Source organism: Mustela putorius, unplaced genomic scaffold, assembly GCF_011764305.1.
Source record: "Mustela putorius furo isolate JIRA1106 unplaced genomic scaffold, ASM1176430v1.1 tig00000698_pilon_pilon_pilon, whole genome shotgun sequence".
Classification (NCBI taxonomy): Eukaryota; Metazoa; Chordata; class Mammalia; order Carnivora; family Mustelidae; genus Mustela; species Mustela putorius.
In genome coordinates this window covers 13,387,885-13,406,833 of record NW_025421449.1, presented here as the reverse complement: position 1 = coordinate 13,406,833, position 18,949 = coordinate 13,387,885, and the positions used below count along the sequence as shown (strand labels likewise).

The 18,949-nt window shown below is 35.9% G+C and overlaps 1 protein-coding gene across 11 annotated transcripts in view; it reads right to left on the bottom strand.

Moving 5' to 3' along the window:
- Positions 1-18,949, bottom strand: part of CCSER2 (coiled-coil serine rich protein 2) — a 190,455-nt gene that overhangs the window by 119,904 nt on the left and 51,602 nt on the right. Inside the window, exon 1 of one of the 11 annotated variants that reach the window (XM_013063135.2) lies at positions 9,855-9,912. The exons of 9 other annotated variants lie outside the window; for them this stretch is intronic. Coding sequence is in view for 1 of the 2 variants with exons in the window: in XM_045083580.1 (XP_044939515.1) it covers positions 18,787-18,852 (66 nt within the window). In the remaining variant the exon portion in view is untranslated. Of the gene's footprint in view, positions 1-9,854; positions 9,913-18,709; positions 18,853-18,949 lie in introns of those variants that run through there. One more of the 11 variants, XM_045083580.1, reaches the window with a different exon arrangement.

The window sequence follows — 18,949 nt, the reverse complement described above, 5'->3', positions numbered from 1 at the left end:
TCTGTGCACTGGGTATTATATGCAAATAATGAATCATGGAACATTACATCAAAAACTAATGATGTACTTGTATGATGACTAACATAACATAATTTTTAAAAAAGCTTCTGGGAGCACCTGGGTGGCTCAGTGGGTTAAAGCCTCTACCTTCGGCTCGTGTCATGATCCCAGGGTCCTGGGATCAAGCCCGCATCGGGCTCTCTGCTTAGCAGGGAGCCTGCTTCCTCCTCTCTCTCTTTCTGCCTGTCTCTCTGCCTACTTGTGATCTCTGCCTGTCAAATAAATAAATAAAATCTTAAAAAAAAAAAAAAAGAGTTACAGATTAGTACTTTAAAAAAAAAAAAGCTTCTACTCTGTGAAATACGCTTTTAAAAGAATGAAAAGACAAGGCACAGACTAGGAGAAAATACTGTAGAACACTATATCTGATTAAAAAATTTATATGCAAAATATACAATAAGAAAACAAATCAATTAAAAAATGGGCAATAGATCTAAAGTGACGCTTCACCAAAGACATACAGATGACAAGCATATGAAAAGATGCTCAACATTATTAGGGAATTGCAAATTTAAAAACAATGAGATACCACTGTACACCTAATAAAATGTCTAAAATCCAAAACAATGACAATACCATCTGCTGGTAAGAATGCAGAGCAACTGGAACTCTCACTCACTGTTAGTGGGAATGCAAAATGGTACAAGGACTTTGCAGAATAATTTGGCAGTTTTTTTTGAACAAGGCTTTTAACATAGCCTTACACATGGGTGAACAACTGCACTCTTTGATATTTTCCCATATGATTTAAAGAAACATCTATTCACAGAAATACCTGTATATGGATATTTATGGCAGCTTTACTGATAATAGCCAAAAACGGGAAGCAACCAAAATTTCCTTTGATAGATGAATGGGTAAACGAACCATGGTACATCCAAAGTAATATTATTTCCCAATTTAAAAAATGAGGTATCAAGTCACAAAAAGACATGGATGAATCTCAAATGCATATTGCTAAATGAAAGAAGCCAGTATGAAAAAGCTATATACTGTATGATTTTAATTATATAGCATTCTTTAGAAGGCAAAACTATAGAGATATATCGGTGTTTGCTGGGGGCTCACTGGGGAAACCAATAAATAGATGAAGTATAGGGAACATTTCAAGATGGTGAAACTACTCTTTATGACACTGTAATGGTGAATACAAAACATTAAGCATTTATTGAAATCCACTAAACTTCGCAGCACAAAGAGTAAATTTAATGAATGCAAATTTGTTTAAAAAGCTTTTAGGAAATCAGGGTCCTTGGAGGGAGTGCAGAATGTGTCAAAAGTCTAAATGTATTTATTATACATGTATGAAACAAACTCACTGAAGAGGATGAGTGGTACAAGGTGATGACCTAAGTAACTTCAGAAATGAAAGGAGTCTAAGACTAAAGGCTAAGAAATTCTATAAGCAATGTATTCTAGTTGATAAAGGTGCTTCCTATTGAGGTACAATTAATAATGCTGAAATGACTATAAATATATACTGGAATTGAACAATTACATAAATAAATGTCTGATAAAAAGCAGTTTTCTTCCTCTTAGAGTGGGAGACTACAAACAAACAAGGGGAAAAAGCAAAATGATGCATTTGGTAATGGGTTAGAATTGGACACATCAATATGTGAACTCATGTTTAGCTCAAAATATAAATGGTTACATATAGAAATATTTACAGATACGTGTATATACACAGGTTATATACACACATATATGTGTATATACACACAAATATCTCCTCTTTCAGCTGACAAAATCTAGAACCAAAACCCTGGCTGCCACACACCACTAACACACTTTTCCAATTAGAAAGTAAGGCTTTTCGGGGTACCTGGGTGGTTTAGTTGGTTGAGTGTCCCGACTCTTGATTTCGGCTCAGGTCATGATCGCAGGGTCATGAGATCAAGCCCCACATTGGGCTCCACACTCAGCAGAGTCTACTTGAGATTCTCTGCCTCTCTCTCTGCCCCTCCCCCTACTCATGCACACATTGTCTCTCTAAAATAAATAAATCTTAAAAAAAAAAACAAAAAACAAAAGTAAGACTCTTTGGAGAAGGGGGCTGATTCTAAGACTGAGGCAGAAAATACACAAAATGAGTCTAGAGCATCGTACAATGCCAGAAAAATTTAAAAAAAAAAAGGTACCCAAAACCAAAATAACAACAACAAAATACAATGATAGGGTTATGGATTAGAACCAAAAATATAAAATATGTTAGGTCCATACTGATATAAAGAAATGATGGAATAAATAAATGAGGAATAAGACAAATCCCTTTCCATCTTGCATGAGAAATCCAAATAATTTATACAGAGATACCCTACTTAATGAGGTGGGTTATAACTAGCTATTCCTTAAGTGTGGGATGCCCAAAGTGGTATTTCCCAAGAGTACAGTACAGAAAGAGAGAAGAAAAGGAAAACTTTGCTGTGGAGAAACCTGAGAAACACTATCTCAAGCCAGGGTCAACAGCAACAATGATAAGTCATACTGACAGTATGTATCCTTGCTATGATGTGATGAGAATGCACTTTAACTCTGTGGTCTTCTGCTCAGTCCAATCATAAGGAAAGCATGAAACAAATCCCAGTTGGGAAACATTCTAGAAAATATGACTAGGAGTACTCTTCAAAACTGCCAAGGCCATCGAAATCAAGGAAAGTCCAAGACACCATCACGGCCAAGAAAAGTCTAAGACATGACGACTACTTATAATACAGTATGCTGTATGGAATCCTAGAACAGAAGAAGGGGAAAACTGAGAATATCTAAATAATATGGACTCTAAGTAATAAGATACCAATATTGGTTCATTATTGTGGCAAATATGCTATATTAATGTAATATACTAATAATAGGGGAAGCTGGATGTGGGGATAGATAGGTACACTTTATACTACCTTTGCAATAATTCTGTGATTCTAAAACTCAAAACTGATGAATTACTGAACTCTACATGTGAAACTAATCCTGTACTATATGTTGGCTAATTGAATTTAAATAAAAAAAATCTAAAACTCAAAAGTTTACTAAAAATTGAACACTTACTAGGATCTTAATAATATTAAGAAATGACTTAATTTTTTAGAGGTACAGAAATGAAATTTAGTTATGTCTGAACAAGAGTCCTTACCTATAAGCAAAACATTGAGAAATAAATAATTTTTAAGGCATAGTGAAATAGCTACATATAAATGTACAACTGTACATTTACATATTAAAACGTTATGGGTGTGTGGGTGGCTCAGTCAGTTAAGCATCTGCCTTTGGCTCAGGTCATAATCTCAGGGTTCTGGGATCCAGGCCTGTGTCAGGCTCCCTGTCCAGCAGGAAGTCAGCTTCTCCCTCTCCCTCTGCCTCTTCCCCCTTGCTCATGCTCTTTTTCTCTGTATCTCTCTCTCTCTAATAAATAAATAAATATTTTATATTACATTATTATATCACATAAATCATGATGGTATGTAAGACTCACTCAAATTAATCCTATTTGGGAAAAGGAGTGTGTGAATAGGGATATAAATGAAAAAAGGCGATGATTCTGATCATCCTTTAATAACTGGTATAGTGAACCACCTTGATTCTTCTCTCTAGGTTTGAATAGGTATGAAATTTTCTATAAAAAATTAAGTAACTGCCTGATTTAAAAACTTAACAGAAAGGGCCAGATGATAGACTCTAAGAAATCTCTCAGAAAGACAAAGGACATAATAATATTAATAATAATAGTAAAAGAAGAATGAACAGAAATAGAAAAATAGGAGAGAATAGAAGCTGATAAGCTCATGTGAGACATAACAACTATTAGAAATAGGAATAGGGCACAGAAACGATAGAAGGGATAAAATAATTTAAAAAAAGAAAAGAAAAATTTCCAGATTTGAAAAGGATAATGGATCAAATTCCTCATTTTAGAAGGCTTCAAAAATTTTTGTTTGATTATCTCATAGATACCTAAAACATAGTGAGTAAAAATAAATACAGACTAACACTCAGCCCCAGTAACTTCCAATCCAGAATTCTTCCTTATCTCTCACTCCCATTGAGTGAGATTGAAAAATCCCTGCTCACAGAAATTTCAGAAATTTCAGCATTGCTATAAGACTCTACCTGAGTCTTAAAGGCTGAGGCAGTTAGTCTAACCACAAAGAAAACTCAAATAGCCAGATGCGATGACAGTGACCAAGTTTAAATAAGCTTATAAAATATCACTACAATACAAACATTTTACAGAAGAAATTTCCTTAAAATAGAGCTTGTTCCCAGACCAAGAGAACAGAACAAGGCTCTTCCGACACGTCTACACAAATCCTTTACAAAGAATACCCTATGACACAAAAATCTTAAAAAAAAAAAAAAAATGGGGGCACCTGGGTGGCTCAGTGGGTTAAAGCCTTTGCCTTCAGCTCAGGTCATGATCCCAGGGGCCCGGCATCAAGCCCCATGTCAGGCTCTCTGCTCTGCGGGGTGTCTGCTTCCTCCTCTCTCTCTCTCTGCCTGCCTCTTTGCCTACTTGTAATTTCTCTCTCTCTCTGTCAAATAAATTTTTTTAAAAATCTTAAAAAAAAAAATTAAATGACCATTCATCACTGCATTCCCTGTGAATTATGTAACTAGAAAAAGAAGACTTTGTCTATATCTCAATGCTTTATAAATTTCTCTTTTGCTCTCAAGAAACACTCATCTTAGATTTTCCTGCATTCTTCCCAGGAACAAACCTACTTTAATACCCAGAACACCTTACAAAAATAAACACAGTATATAAGGTCACAAATCTAAGAGCTCCAGAAGAAGAAATGACTACTCACTGTTTCATTTAGGGATCTCCATGCTGAAATTATTATTTCTCACAAAATATTTTAAGAATTCTACTGCAGTAAAAAATAGGAATTTCAGAGAAAAGAAATAATTTTCCTGATAAAGAGAAAATGCCTGGTATAATCCCTGTGAATATGTTAGGTTACACAGCAAAAGAGGAATTAAGGTTGCAGGTGGAATGACGGCTGCTACTCAGCTGACCTTAAAATAGGGATTTTATCCTGGATTATCCAGGTGGGCCCACTATAATTACTCTTTAGAGTACAAGAGGGAGGCAGCAGAGAGGCAGAGAAGGATGGTCAAAGAGATGTAGTGTTGCTGGGTTTAACGACAGAGGAAGTGGAGAGGTGGTCATAATTCAAGGGCAGCTGCTTGAAACTGGAAAAAGGGGGTGGGGAGGATTCTCCCCTAGAGCGTCCAAAAAGAATACAGCCCTGCTGACACCTTGATTTTTAGACCACTGAGACCTGTATCTGACTTCTCACCTTTAGAACTATAAGATAATAAACATGGGATGTTTTAAGGTACTAGGTTTGTGGTAATTTGTTAAAACAGCAAAAGAAATCAAATATATTGTTTTTTTAAATTCTATAATAAGACTTATTTCTGTTTCTTCTGTTTTAATTCCAATTCTACTCCTATTGCCTGAAAACTTTACAGTTTAAGTATCTATTCCCTTATTTCTAGGATATTTCTCAGTGGGACTGAGAGAAAGGCCAACACATAAGCAAGAGAGAAAGGCCAGCACATAAGCTGAAAAGGAAGCAGAGAAGAGTCAGTGTGTGACCATGTGTGGAACTTCTACTGGAGGTAGGTTTAACTGTCTCTGCCCTGCCAGTCCTGTAATACGTTGTAGCTTCAGCAAAAAACCCAAGTCAAGTTCTGCTTGACTTGACTTAGACCTTTTTTTCTTTTTTTCAGGTTTAAAAATAAAGATATTTAGGGCTGCCTAGGTGGCTCAGTTGGTTAAGCAACTGCCTTCGGCTCAGGTCATGATCCCGGAGTCCCAGGATGGAGCCCCACATTGGGCCCCCCGCTCATGGGGAGTCTACTTCTCCCTCTGATCTTCTCTCATTCTCTCTCTCACTCTCTTTTTCTACAAAAAATTCTTTAAAAAATAAAATAAAATAAAGGTATTTTTTTTTTAATTAGAAACATCTGCAGTACCCCCACTGCAAGTGAGACTGGTTTCACAAATTTAGTTTGACAAGTTATTAAAGAAAGAAACAAATAGAAAAAGAAACACAAAACAACAAAAACAAATTTCAGAGGGAAAATCAAATCTATAATTGGTACAACATGCTATCTAAAATACCCAATTTTGAAAGAAATAAGAAAGACTGGTCCATATTTTAGGAGAATAATTGTCCATAGAATTTGGAAGTTTCTAAATGTTCTCATATGTTGCTTAATAAACAATAGACAAATACTTCAAAACAGCTACTATATTAAAAAAAAAGTAAAGGAAAGCACACTTTTAAAAAAATTAAGGGAAGTATGTAAACAATAGAGATAAATTCCATGCAAATTTTAGGATTATTTGCTCCAGCTCTTTGAAAAATACCAGTGGAATTTTGATCAGAATGGCATTAAAGGTATAGATTGCTCTAGGCAATATAGACATTCTAACAATGTTTATTCTTCCGATCCAAGAGCATGAAATGATCTTCCATCTTTTTGTGTCTTCTTCAATTTCTTTCATGAGTATTCTGTAGTTCCTAGAGTACAGATCCTTTACCTCTTTGGTTAAGTTTATTCCCAGGTATTTTATGGTTCTTGGTGCTATAGTAAGTGCAATCAATTCTCTAATTTCCCTTTCTGTATTTTTATTGTTAGTGTATAAGAAAGCCACTGATTTCTGTACATTGACTGTATCCTGCCACGTACTGAATTGCTGTATGAGTTCTAGTAGTTTGGGGTGGAGTCTTTTGGGTTTTACATATAAAGTATCATGTCATCTGCGAAGAGAGAGAGTTTGACTTCTTCACTGCTAATTTGGATACCTTTTATTTCTCTTTGTTGTCTGATTGCTGTTGCTAGGACTTCTAATACTATGTTGAACAAGAGTGGTGAGAGTGGCATCCTTGTCATGTTCCTGATCTCAACGGGAAGGCTGTGAGCTTTTTCCCATTGAGGATGATATTTGTTGTGGGTCTTTCATAGATAAATTTTATGAAGCTCAGGAATGCTCCCTCTATCCCTATACTTGAAGCGTTTTAATCAGGAATGGACGCTGGATTTTGTCAAATGTTTTTTCTGCATCAATTGAGAAGACCATGGATATTTGCAAATGACAGTACAGACAAAAGGTTGATATCCATGATCTATAAAGAACTTCTCAAACTCAACACACACAAAACAGATAATCATATCAAAAAATGGGCAGAAGATATGAACAGACACTTCTCCAAAGACATACAAATGGCTATCAGACACATGAAAAAATGTTCCTCATCACTAACCATCAGGGAGATTAAAATTAAAACCACACTGAGATAACCACCTTATACCAGTTATAATGGCCAAAATTAGCAAGACAGGAAACAAAGTGTGTTAGAGAGGATGTGGAGTAAGGGGAACCCTCTTACACTGTTGGTGGGAATGCAAGTTGGTGCAGCCTCTTTGGAGAAGAGTGTGGAGATTCCTCAAGAAATTAAAAATAGAACTTCCCTATGACCCTGCAATTGCACTCCTGGGTATTTACCCCAAAGATACAGATGTCGTGAAAAGAAGGACCATCTGTACCCCAATGTTTATAGCAGCAATGGCCACCGTCGCCAAACTATGAGCACAAAGAGAAGAGTTCCCCAAAGCCATTGGCTCAGAGAAGGAGAGGGGGTGAATCTCCTGTATTTGCAACCAGTGGGTCTCAGAAACTGGAGTTTCAAAGATCCCCAGACTTGGCTGTGATAGAGACCTGGGGACACTGCCCTACTCCTGAGCAGAAGCAAGCAAATGATCCCAGGCAGGCTGCATAAACTGAGGACTACCTAAGGGGCACAGGGAAAGACAGTTCGTACTTTTTGGAGCACATCTGTGAGAGATGGCATTGTCTCTCCACAGACAAAAGAACCAGCGGGTACCATTTCCCTCTCCTGCCCCTCGGCATAAACCAAATTCAGTAAACAACACAGAACCGATACTGGCTATGTAACCTGCTTACACCAAGTCTGCCCCACTTTGTTCCACTGGTATGGCTTTTCTCAGGCAAGCTGGCTACAACTATAATGGACCCCTCCCCCAGAAGACCAGCACAAACCCTGCATGCGCCACACCTACAGACCATAAAGCTTGCAAAGCTTCAATTCTAGTGGAAAGAGAATAGGGTCTCTTTTAGTAAGCAGACAAAAACACACCTAATTAACACTCACTACACTGTGGTCAAGTTCCAAACACCCCACAGAGGCAAGGAAAAATTCTGCAGAATTTCTCCTTGACTTAGACCTTTTAAAAATTTCCTTTAGCCTATACAGGTTTCAGATGAGTATTTTAGCCACATTGATTATAATGGCAGGTAGCAGATTTCAGTTAACATGTATGCTTGTTGAGAATTTAGCTGAACTATTCCATCATATTGCTGCCTCAGCATACATTTTTGGCCAAGCTGCCTGCAAAAGCCTTAAACTGACACTAATCCCTTGTACAAGCACAAGCCCTAGATAAGAGTCCATGGTCACAAGCAAATGTAAGTTCCTTGCTTCCCAACACCTGCCCCTTATGTAGCCCTTAGGAAAAACCCCTGTGAAGCTTCCCAAAACCCTTGCTCTTTATGGTCTGACCGGACAATCCATCTTAGCCCAGGAACCCCAAAGCATTCCACCCACAGACCTTAATAAATGCATGTGCCCCAGTTCCTCTCTCTTTCTGCATGTACCCTGCCTTGACCTTCTGTGTGGTACCTCAAGACAAGGGGTATACTTCCTCCAGGGCCGGTGAGTAGTAAATTTCTTTTATCTTTGTTTCTCTTATGGTCTTTTGGCTCACCATCCAGTACCCTGGGGGCTCTACTTAAAAATGTTGATTTAACCAAATCATAACAATGTTTAGTAAATTGAAATGCCAAATGCATTGGTGATTTAGTGTAGTACCCTTGTAGGATGATGGGAAAATGACTGTATTTAATGCCTCCAACTCCTTCAGTAGTCTGAATTTCCTTCTTTGAGATTCAATTTTCTGTCCTTAAAACCAGTCAAGTTACAGTTCATCAGCGACTGCCCATTTTAGCTGAGCATCAGACTTATTGCACATTACGTCAAATGGAGCTTAATATGCTCTTTTCTAGGCCTAAAGTCAATGTCCGCCCTCTTTCTTGGCCAATTGGTTAACTTTGTATTCATTCTTTGAAACTCAACTCAGACATCACTTCCTCTTCAAAACCTTACACACACACACACACACACACACAGTTAACCTTTCCTTCTGCATTATTGAGACCACATGCATACTAATCATAGCATGCATATCACTTATAAAATTAAAGTATGATCATTTATAATCTATCTGCCAATCATACTAGACTTTGTATTCATTAAGGACAAAGACAGCCTTATCCATATCAGTATCTTTAGCACTCAACAGTATGTCTGCAACATAGTAGAAGCTCCATACATAATTACTAAATTAAACTTCAAATTGTAATAAGCAACCTATAAGACATACAGTGAAGAAAATATTGAATTTAAAGGGTCACCACAACTATATTTTATAAATTTAAACTTGTTTTCAAATATAAAATTTACATCAATAGTCAAAAAAGAACCTACTATAATAATTGTATGCAAATGGAAGATTTACTAGTTAGGCAAAAAAATATATAAATTAAAAAAAAAATTAGTTTTCTCATCTCATTTTGTCCCCTTATCTTAAAAACAAGAACAAAAACAAAAACCGAGTTGGATTAAAACCTTCTATGTGTTCAAGTTCTGTATTCTATATCACAGCATAGCTGAAAGTATCAGTATCAGTGTGAAATTTTCATTTACCTATATTAAGACGGTCTCAACTTTCTGTAAGCAGTCCCTCCACTATGACATCCATGCCAATGTCACATTTTTAGTTACTTGTACCTTGCTATTATGACACGTGGTACCTTAGAAACTTACTCCATAAATAGGTTATGTCACAATATGAATGGAAAAGTACTGGATAGTATTAAACCGTACCTTTAAGTTTTTTTATTTATCTCAAATTAAGTGGCATGTCATCACAGCACACATTTCAACAAGTATATATTGACCCCTTACTTACTGCCAGAAGCCTAAGAGTGATAAGAGAAATCATGAAACATCAAGTCTATTCCAGTATATTCTACATAATAGGAGACTAAAAGCAACCAGACAGACCAGCATAAGATGATAACAACCCACAAAGAACCAGTCAAAGGAGTTTAGATTTGACATTACAAGTAATTGGGAAACCAATAGAAAAAATAACAAGTCAAACCAACAATTTAGGACGATTTTGGCAGAATGAATAGAACCAACAATATTAGTACTTCTAAAGTCAGGAGTAACACTTTTCTCCCCTGCAGTTAACAAATAATTCAATTTTGCCAACTGTACCCACTAAACCTGTTTTCAAAATCACCCACCCCTCTAGATCTCCACTTTGCCACCACTTTAGCCCAAGCCACTACTAACCTTCTTCAGGGACAGTAGTTTCCAGCATCTTGTCTAGCTCCCTTCTAATTCAATTTTCATACAAAGCATTTTTTAAATGAAAATCAAATTATGTCCCTTTCAAGCTTAAAACCCTCCATCAGTTCCCCATTAGTTTTTAGGACAAAGACCCAAATCCTTTGACCTCTGTAAGAGCTCTGTACTTATAACCTCCTCTCTTGCCTCTCCTCCCTTCTGTGTCAGTACTCAAGCTATAGTAAGTAGCCTTCTCCTAGTTCCTCAAATATTGCATAATCCTATCCTGCCTCAAGGCCTTTTCATATGCTGTTTACTAAAACAGGTAACATCCTTGCAACTACAAATGCCCTTTTAACCCTAGGGCAACTTAGCTTAAATATCATTTCCAAAAAATGCCTTACCTGACACCCACACTAGACCAGGTTTTCCAATAACATACTTTCATACTTTGTAGTTCTCCTCTGTAGAACTTTCCCCACTTATTAAGAGAAGATAGTTACTAAGTTAGCTAAATAGTTCAACTACATCAGCCTCATTAGGACACAAGCACCACTAAAGTGAAAGGTATAGCTGCCTAATCAATGTATCGTCAACATCTTGCACAAAACAGTCACTTAAATATGTTGAATTGATTGACAGATGACTTCCACCAAAGGCCAGATAAAGAATGGTGCTAGAATAACAATGAAAGAGCTTACACAGATTTATACTGAGTTTAAAAAATTAATGTCTGAATCTTTAAATTATCTGTAGTGTTCTAATGCAGGAGTCAATGAACTTTTTCAAAAGACCAAATAGTAGGGGCACTTGGCAGCTTAGTCAAGTAAGCACCTGACTCTTGATTTCAACTCTGGTCATGATCTCAGGGTCCTGGGATCAAGCCCCATATTGGGCTCCACCCTTCTCGGCATGGAGTCTGCTTGTCCTCCCACCCCCCAATAAATAAATAAATAAAATTCTTTAAAAAGACCAAATAGTAAATATTTTAGGCTTTTGGGCAATATGGTCTCTGATACAACTATTCAATCCTTCCACAGCAGCATGAAAACAGCCACAGACTATATATAAATGAAAAGGTATGGTCATACTACAATAAAACTTTATTTACAAAAACAGGTTGGCAGCCTGCAGCTACAGCTTTGCTGGCCCCTATTAATATATCCCAAAGAAAAAGGAGGCAGAAGTTAAACAAATGTAAAAAATAAAACTGCTATTTCATTATAAACTCATAAAGAAGCTTTTATTGAGATGCAATTCAAACTTTGCCCCAAACTTCTAACTCAAAATGGGTTAACATGTATTAATTAAAAGCACACATGGAATCTTCCCTTAATGGTCAGAATTAAGTATATCGCCTCTCTTAATCTGGATCATAAATTTCTGTTGAGGCAGCAACTCTTTCTTTATTCATATGTATTTCTTAGTAACTAGAGTACAGATCATACAGTGGAAATTTAAAACACATGCTGAAGAAATGAATGATCCATAGATTAGCCTTCCCCTTTTCATTCTTCTAGTCTACTACAGTTTGGTGCAGAGATAAGAGGAGAAGCGATTAATCTGTATGTTTTGATTTTCAAAAAAGGTATTCTCCAGTAAGACTGAAAAGGAACAATTTTACAAAAGGCAGACATTTAATAACATGGAGAAAACAGAATACAACAGTAAACATCACCTTCTTTATCTTAAAGAAGAAACCCAGTATAAATTTATGGTGCCACATCATACAGTAGAGACAATAAGCAAACTGGGAGCCAGTTTATTCCAAATTTTAATTCCTCTGTGTCTCTTAAGTGAAAATGTGACTTAACTTTTCTACACTTCACTATCCTTATCTATAAAATGAATGAGTAAGAGTAAATGACCTCTATGTCAATTCTATAGTGCCTAATTTTTCTATATATGAAAGACTCTACATAGTACATTGCCAAGTGGATGAATGGAAACAAATGAAAAATCTCATAAAACTGAATAGTGAAGGGAAAGGGTAATATACAATCTCCACTGAGATAGGTATGACCAATAGATCTAAAATGGAAATTCGGAGTAAATGTATAAATTTCCAAAGTATATATAGGTCCAGTGTCCAAGAAAACAAAAGCTGGGAGTTACAAAGTAATGCCATCCTCCTTTAATTTAAAATTAAAGTTCATAGCAAAGCAAACCTAGCATGCTGAACAGATACATCTCAACAGAAACACAACAGAAATGTAGGATGATTAAAATAATCAAAGCAGTGAAAACAGTCCACAGGGACAAGACAAAAATGAACATATAACAAAAAATCCTTTTACCTCAGTCAGAAGAAATCCAGATCTGTAGTTATTTTAGGCAGCTATTGATGTAAGGCAATCGATAATATCAAACAAATACACTTATCATGTGCACTGTTAGTAAATAAAGACATTATACTTTGTAATCAACACTGCTAATTAGTGTTACACTTTATAATACTGGACACTATTTTCAAGTCAGTGTCTATAAATAATTTTTCTTAAAAATTGAATTAAAAATATCTAAATCTTAACAGACCAATGATTCCATCATCCCTTTAGTTGCTTTTCTTAGAAATCAGTCATCTGTAAAGTCCATGCCAATTTATAGAAAATACACACACATACACACAAGCTGCTGTAAGTTATTTCCAGTTATTGGAAGATATCAAATTTAAGAGTAAAAATATTCAAATATCTCCAGATAATAAAACCTATGATTAGCTACAGCGATGACAAATCTTCGCGAAGACCACGTCAATAACTATGTCATCAGTTTAGAATAACTTAAATTGAAAAAAATGAGTTTGGCTAAACTGTGTTTAAAATTTACTATTTTATTTTTAGTACTAGAGCTAAATTTGTCAACCTCAAAAGAATTTCTTTAAATGAATAATTGTATTATTAAAAAAAAAACTCTATGTCTCTAGTTATACTAGGCAGAACAATGGTCACCTCAAAGATGTCCATACCTTAATCACTGGAACCTGTGAATATGTTAGGTTACATGGCAAAGAAGAATTAAGGCTACGAATGAATTAAGATTGCTAATGTGATGGGACGCCTGGATGGCTCAGTGGGTTAAAACCTCTGCCTTAGGCTCAGGTCATGATCCCAGGGTCCTGGGATCCAGCCCAGCATTGGGCTCTCTGGTCAGCAGGGAGCCTGCTTCCTCCTCTCTCTCTCTGCCTGCCTCTCTGCCTACTTGTGATGTCTGCCCAATAAATAAATCTTAAAAATAAAAAGATTGCTAATGAGGAGACCACAAAATAGGACAGTATACTGGATTATCCAGCTGACTGGACAGCCAAAGAAAGAGGTTCTCCTCTAGAACTTTCAAAAGGAAAGCCTTTCCCACCATTTTTTTTTTTTTTAAAGTCTAGTGAGGGCCTGGGTCCCAAACAGTAAGATAAGTTTGTGTTGTTTTAAACTATTAAGATTTTTGGTCATTTGTCACAGCAATAAGAAAAATTAATATACCTATGGATTTATAATTGTGTTTTTAATTAAAGTCTGAATCTGATTACAAAAACAACAATAAAAATCAGAATGCCTAGCATCCTTAATGAGATTTTCTAATAACAGTTACATAGTTTTTTATTGCTACAAACACACAACAAAGATAGTATTACATTGCTATATTTTTTTCCAAATAAATACTATTTTTTCTCTTTCCAGTCGTTTTGCAGTAGATGCCTCTTAAATCTTTATGGTTGAGCCAATCCCAGGTTCTCATAAATCCTTCTTACATAAGACATTGTGCACTTTCCTCATTAATCATAATTAATTTCACTGACCATTATGATAAAGCTAATTCACATTTTCTAAAAATCACATCAAACTTTGAATTTAACCAGTGTTTGAAAAATAAAACTTTTTAGCTGTCTGGACACTTCTAGACCTAAGTTTCTATATTAACCACATGAAATATAAATCACATAAATACATAAATCACATAAAATGCAGATTCTATAAAATTTATTACATATAGAAGCATTTTTCATGATTTTTATGAATTTTTTAATCATTTGCTTTGGCAATAAAACAGATATATGTACCAGTCTGGGAATGTTTATACTGTACCTATATTATTAAGATTAAGATGTCCAAGAGCATCTTCATAAATATTCTTTCAAATTAGCAAGTAGGATTGTGGGTGGAGGAGTGAGGCATGAGGAGTCAGAAACTGAGCAAGCTAAGGAAGACATACATACAGAGGGGCAGTGAACATAGGAAATCAGAACTCAAGTAATGTGATAAGAACTTCCATGCCCAAGTTGGTCTAGTTTTTCAGGGCTTGAGCACATCGGAGTAATGATGAGGGTGAAGAGGGAGCATCTGAGGCAGGAGGTTGGCCCGGTACGAGATATGAGAATTTAAGTAGAATATATGTGGGGGATGGCCCGATATGGTAAGTCAGAACCCAAACAGGATAGAGACATTATCCAAGCATGCTGGTAACCCACTGTAGGGATTTCAGAGCCCAAATAGGATGAGAAAGAGATAAATGGGAAAGAGGAAGTGGTGGAAAAGAACAGATATCAGTTAAATAGAGGGAGATATATCGAGTTAAATGTAGGAAGATATATCAAGATATATCAAGAAAGGACAATAGAAGCAAGGTTTATCACCATCAGAGAAGGGAGGTTAAAAATACAAGGAGAAAACTAGAATGAATCTGGCGGCATTGGATTGGAATTGGAGGTAATAGTATGAACCTATTGTTTTTAATATATAGAGATAAAATAGAAACAAGTATTGATGTAAATGTATATGTATATAAATAAACACACACACACACAGACCCACACTCATATTCCCTAGTTCAGTCCACTGATGATGCCTGGGAGCAGCAACTTTTCAACAACAGTGTGTACACGCAACCTCCAGAATTTGGCTACAAAAGTAGCATTTTCCATTAAAAGGAACCAGGGCTCTTGGAGGAATGGCTTTCTTTCCCTTTAATACATTTATGTATTTGTGAACAGTAAGTACTATTGTTTATATGTATTTTTACAACTTATATAAGTGATACATAATGTTCTGCAACTTTTTTTTTTAGTTTCTTTTTTTTTAAGATTTTATTTATTTACTTGAAAGATAGAGATCACAAGCAGGCAGAGAGGCAGGCAGAGAGAGGGGGAAACAGGCTCTCCACTGAGCAGAGAGCCCGATGCGGGGCTCGATCCCAGGACCCTGAGATCATGACCTGAGCCGAAAGCAGTGGCTTAACCCACTGAGCCACCCAGGCACCCTAGTTTTATATTTTTGTGGTACATGTGTACTACAAGTGTAAGTTCATTCATTCTTACTGCTATATAATATATATAATATACTGTATAACATCACTTAAATGTTATTTTTTTTGTTTCCCCATGAATGGACATTTGAGTTATTATCATTCCAATAATAATAATTATGATGATGATGATGAGATAGTGCAGCAACGAACATTCTTACTAATGTCTCTGATCATAAATGTTAGGGTTTCTTTAGGATATAAATCAAGAATAACATTACTGGATCAGAGCATATTGGATCTTCAACTTTACTAGATGCTGCCAAATATCTTCCAGAAAATGATTTAGCAATTTATTCTTCTCAGTAGTGAAGAAAGATTTCTATTGTTCATCATATTCACCCCACTTGCTATTATCTGACTAAAATTTCAGCCAGTCTAGTGAGTGTGAAATTGTATGTCTCAGTACACATTAGCAATTTATTATTTTATTATCTTCTATCTGTTGTATTGTTTTGCCTTCTCCTTATTGATAAGGAAAGTTTATTATGTGGTCTGATTTTAATTCTTGTTAAATGTGTCACAAATAAACTCTTAGTGGCTTTTAACCATGTTTATTATTATCTGTGTTTACTTTTAAATGTTGATGTAATTAATTTTTTTAAAGATTTTATTTAACTCTTAGAGAGAGAGCATGAGCAGGGAAAGGGGCAGAGGTAGAGGGAGAGGAAGAAACAGTCTCCCCACTGAGCAGGGAGGCCAATTGGGGAACTCGATCCCAAGATCCTTGGATCATGACCTTTGCTGAAGGCAGTGCTTAACTGACTAAGCCACCAAATTCCCTTGATGTAATTAAACTTAGTAATTTTTTTCTTTATGGTTTTTAGTGTGTGTCTGTATTTAAGACATCCTTTCCTATCCAAGGACCATACAGGTATTTTGCATATTAAGAGCAATATAGTACAGTGAGTAAGAGGCAGGGCTCTGGAACAAGCTAAATTAAAACTCCCATTCTGTCATGTACTAGCTGTGTATCTTTGGATTCTCTATATTTTTTTTCTTTTTTTTGTAAGATGGAGATAATTATAGTACCTACCTCTAGAGCTGGTATTAGGAAGGACATGCCTTAATAGTCTAACAGCCATGTGATACCAGTACTGAGTATTTTGTGTATCATTTCTGACTATCTCATGGGGTTGCCATAAACATTAAATAAGGCCATACATATACGATACTAAATGCCAGGACTATACAGGAGCTCAGTACACATCACTACAATACCACAAAGATGTTAAAAGATAAGATAATCCGGGGACACCTGGGTGGCTCAGTTGGTTAGGCATCTGCCTTCGGCTCAGGTTATGATCCTGGGGTCCTGGGATCTGGGCCCACATTAAACTCCCTGCTCAGCAGAAGGCCTGCTTCTCTCTCTCCTCCCTGCTCATGCTCTCTATCACTACCTCTTTCTCTCAAATAAATAAATAAAATGTTTTTTAAAAAATAAAGAAAAGGTAACCCTGAATAACTTTTTTTTTTTTTTTTTTTAAAGAGAGACAGCATGTGTGTGCCTGGGATAGGAGGGTGGAGGGCAGAGGGAAAGGAAGAGACAGAATCTTAAGCTGACTCCACACCCAGCACAAAGCCCAACATGGGCCTCGATATCATGACCCTGAAATCATAACCTGAGCTGAAATCAAGAGTCAGACACTTAACCAACTAAGCCACCCAGGCACCACCTGAACAACTTTCACCAACAAACAATATCTAGATGAAATGGACAAATTCTCAAAAAGCAACACACACAAAAAAATACCTATGTATCTTAATGGGCATATCTACTTAAAACATTATATCTGTCATTAAAAACCTCTCACAAAGGAAACTCCAGATTCTAAAGTTTTCATTTGGTGAATTTTGTAGACATTTAAGAAAAAGGAACATCAATTGTCCAGAAATTCCTTGAAAGGGCAAAAAAAACAGGGAATACTTCTCGGCTCATTTATGAAACCAGCACAACCCTGATACCAAATGTGAAAAGAAAAGAGAAAAAAAGAAAAGAGAAGAGAGAACCATCCTACTCATGAACATAAATGCAACAAATCTAAATAAACTATTAGGATATCAAGCCCAACAACATTTAAAAGAATAACACATCACAACCAAGTGAATTTATTTCAAGAACAAAAGATGATTTAACATTTGAAAATCAAGAAATACAATCTACCACACTAACAGATAACATATAACAGGAAAAAAAATTTTGATGACTTTAATAAATGTAGAGAAAAATTAACATCTACTCACACACACACACACACACACACACACACACAAAATCAAGCAAATGAAACAGAAAGAACTCAATCTGATGAAAGATACCTATAACCACCCCCACCACACACAAAAAGAAATATTAATGGTGGACTATTAAAACTTTGCTGAAATTATCTCACCATTTTGAGTCAACATTACATTGGAGGTCCTAACACGTCCAATAAAAGAGAGAATGGGGAGATGGAGACTGTGCAAATGGTATAACTTCATAATATATGTAGAAATTCCAGGCAAATTATTAAAACTAATAAGTGAATAAGGTCACAGCTCAAAATACAAAAATCAAATATATTTGTACATATAACAAAACTAAGAAAATAAAATTTTAATTGTACCATTTATAACAATGAAATCAATTACTTAAAAATAAAGCATATATGTACAAATTTTTATAGAATGAATCAGCAAGAAATATTTCTGAAGTCCCTAGTAAATGGAAGAATAGGGACCCCTGGTTGGCTCAGTGGGTTAAGCCTCTGCCTTCGGCTCAGGTCATGATCTCAGGGTCCTGGGATTGAGCCCCGCACAGGGCTCTCTGCTCAGCAAGGAGCCTGCTTCCCCCTCTCTCTCTGCCTAGTTGTGATCTCTCTCTCTCTCTCTCTCTCTCTGTGTCAAATAAATAAATAACCTCTAAAAAAAAAAAGGAAAAATACACCATATTCATGAATTCATGATTCACTATATTAAACACGTCAATTCTTCCCAAACTTATTTACAAAGTTAATGCAATGTCATTCAAAATCCCTGAAGGTTCTTTGTAGAAACTGATGTGTTCATTCTAAAAATTAAAGAGATTGCAAAAGGTGAGCTAGGGGAAACTTGGAAAAGAAAAAGCTATTAAGACTTAGATTACCAGATGTTAGTACTTAAAGCTA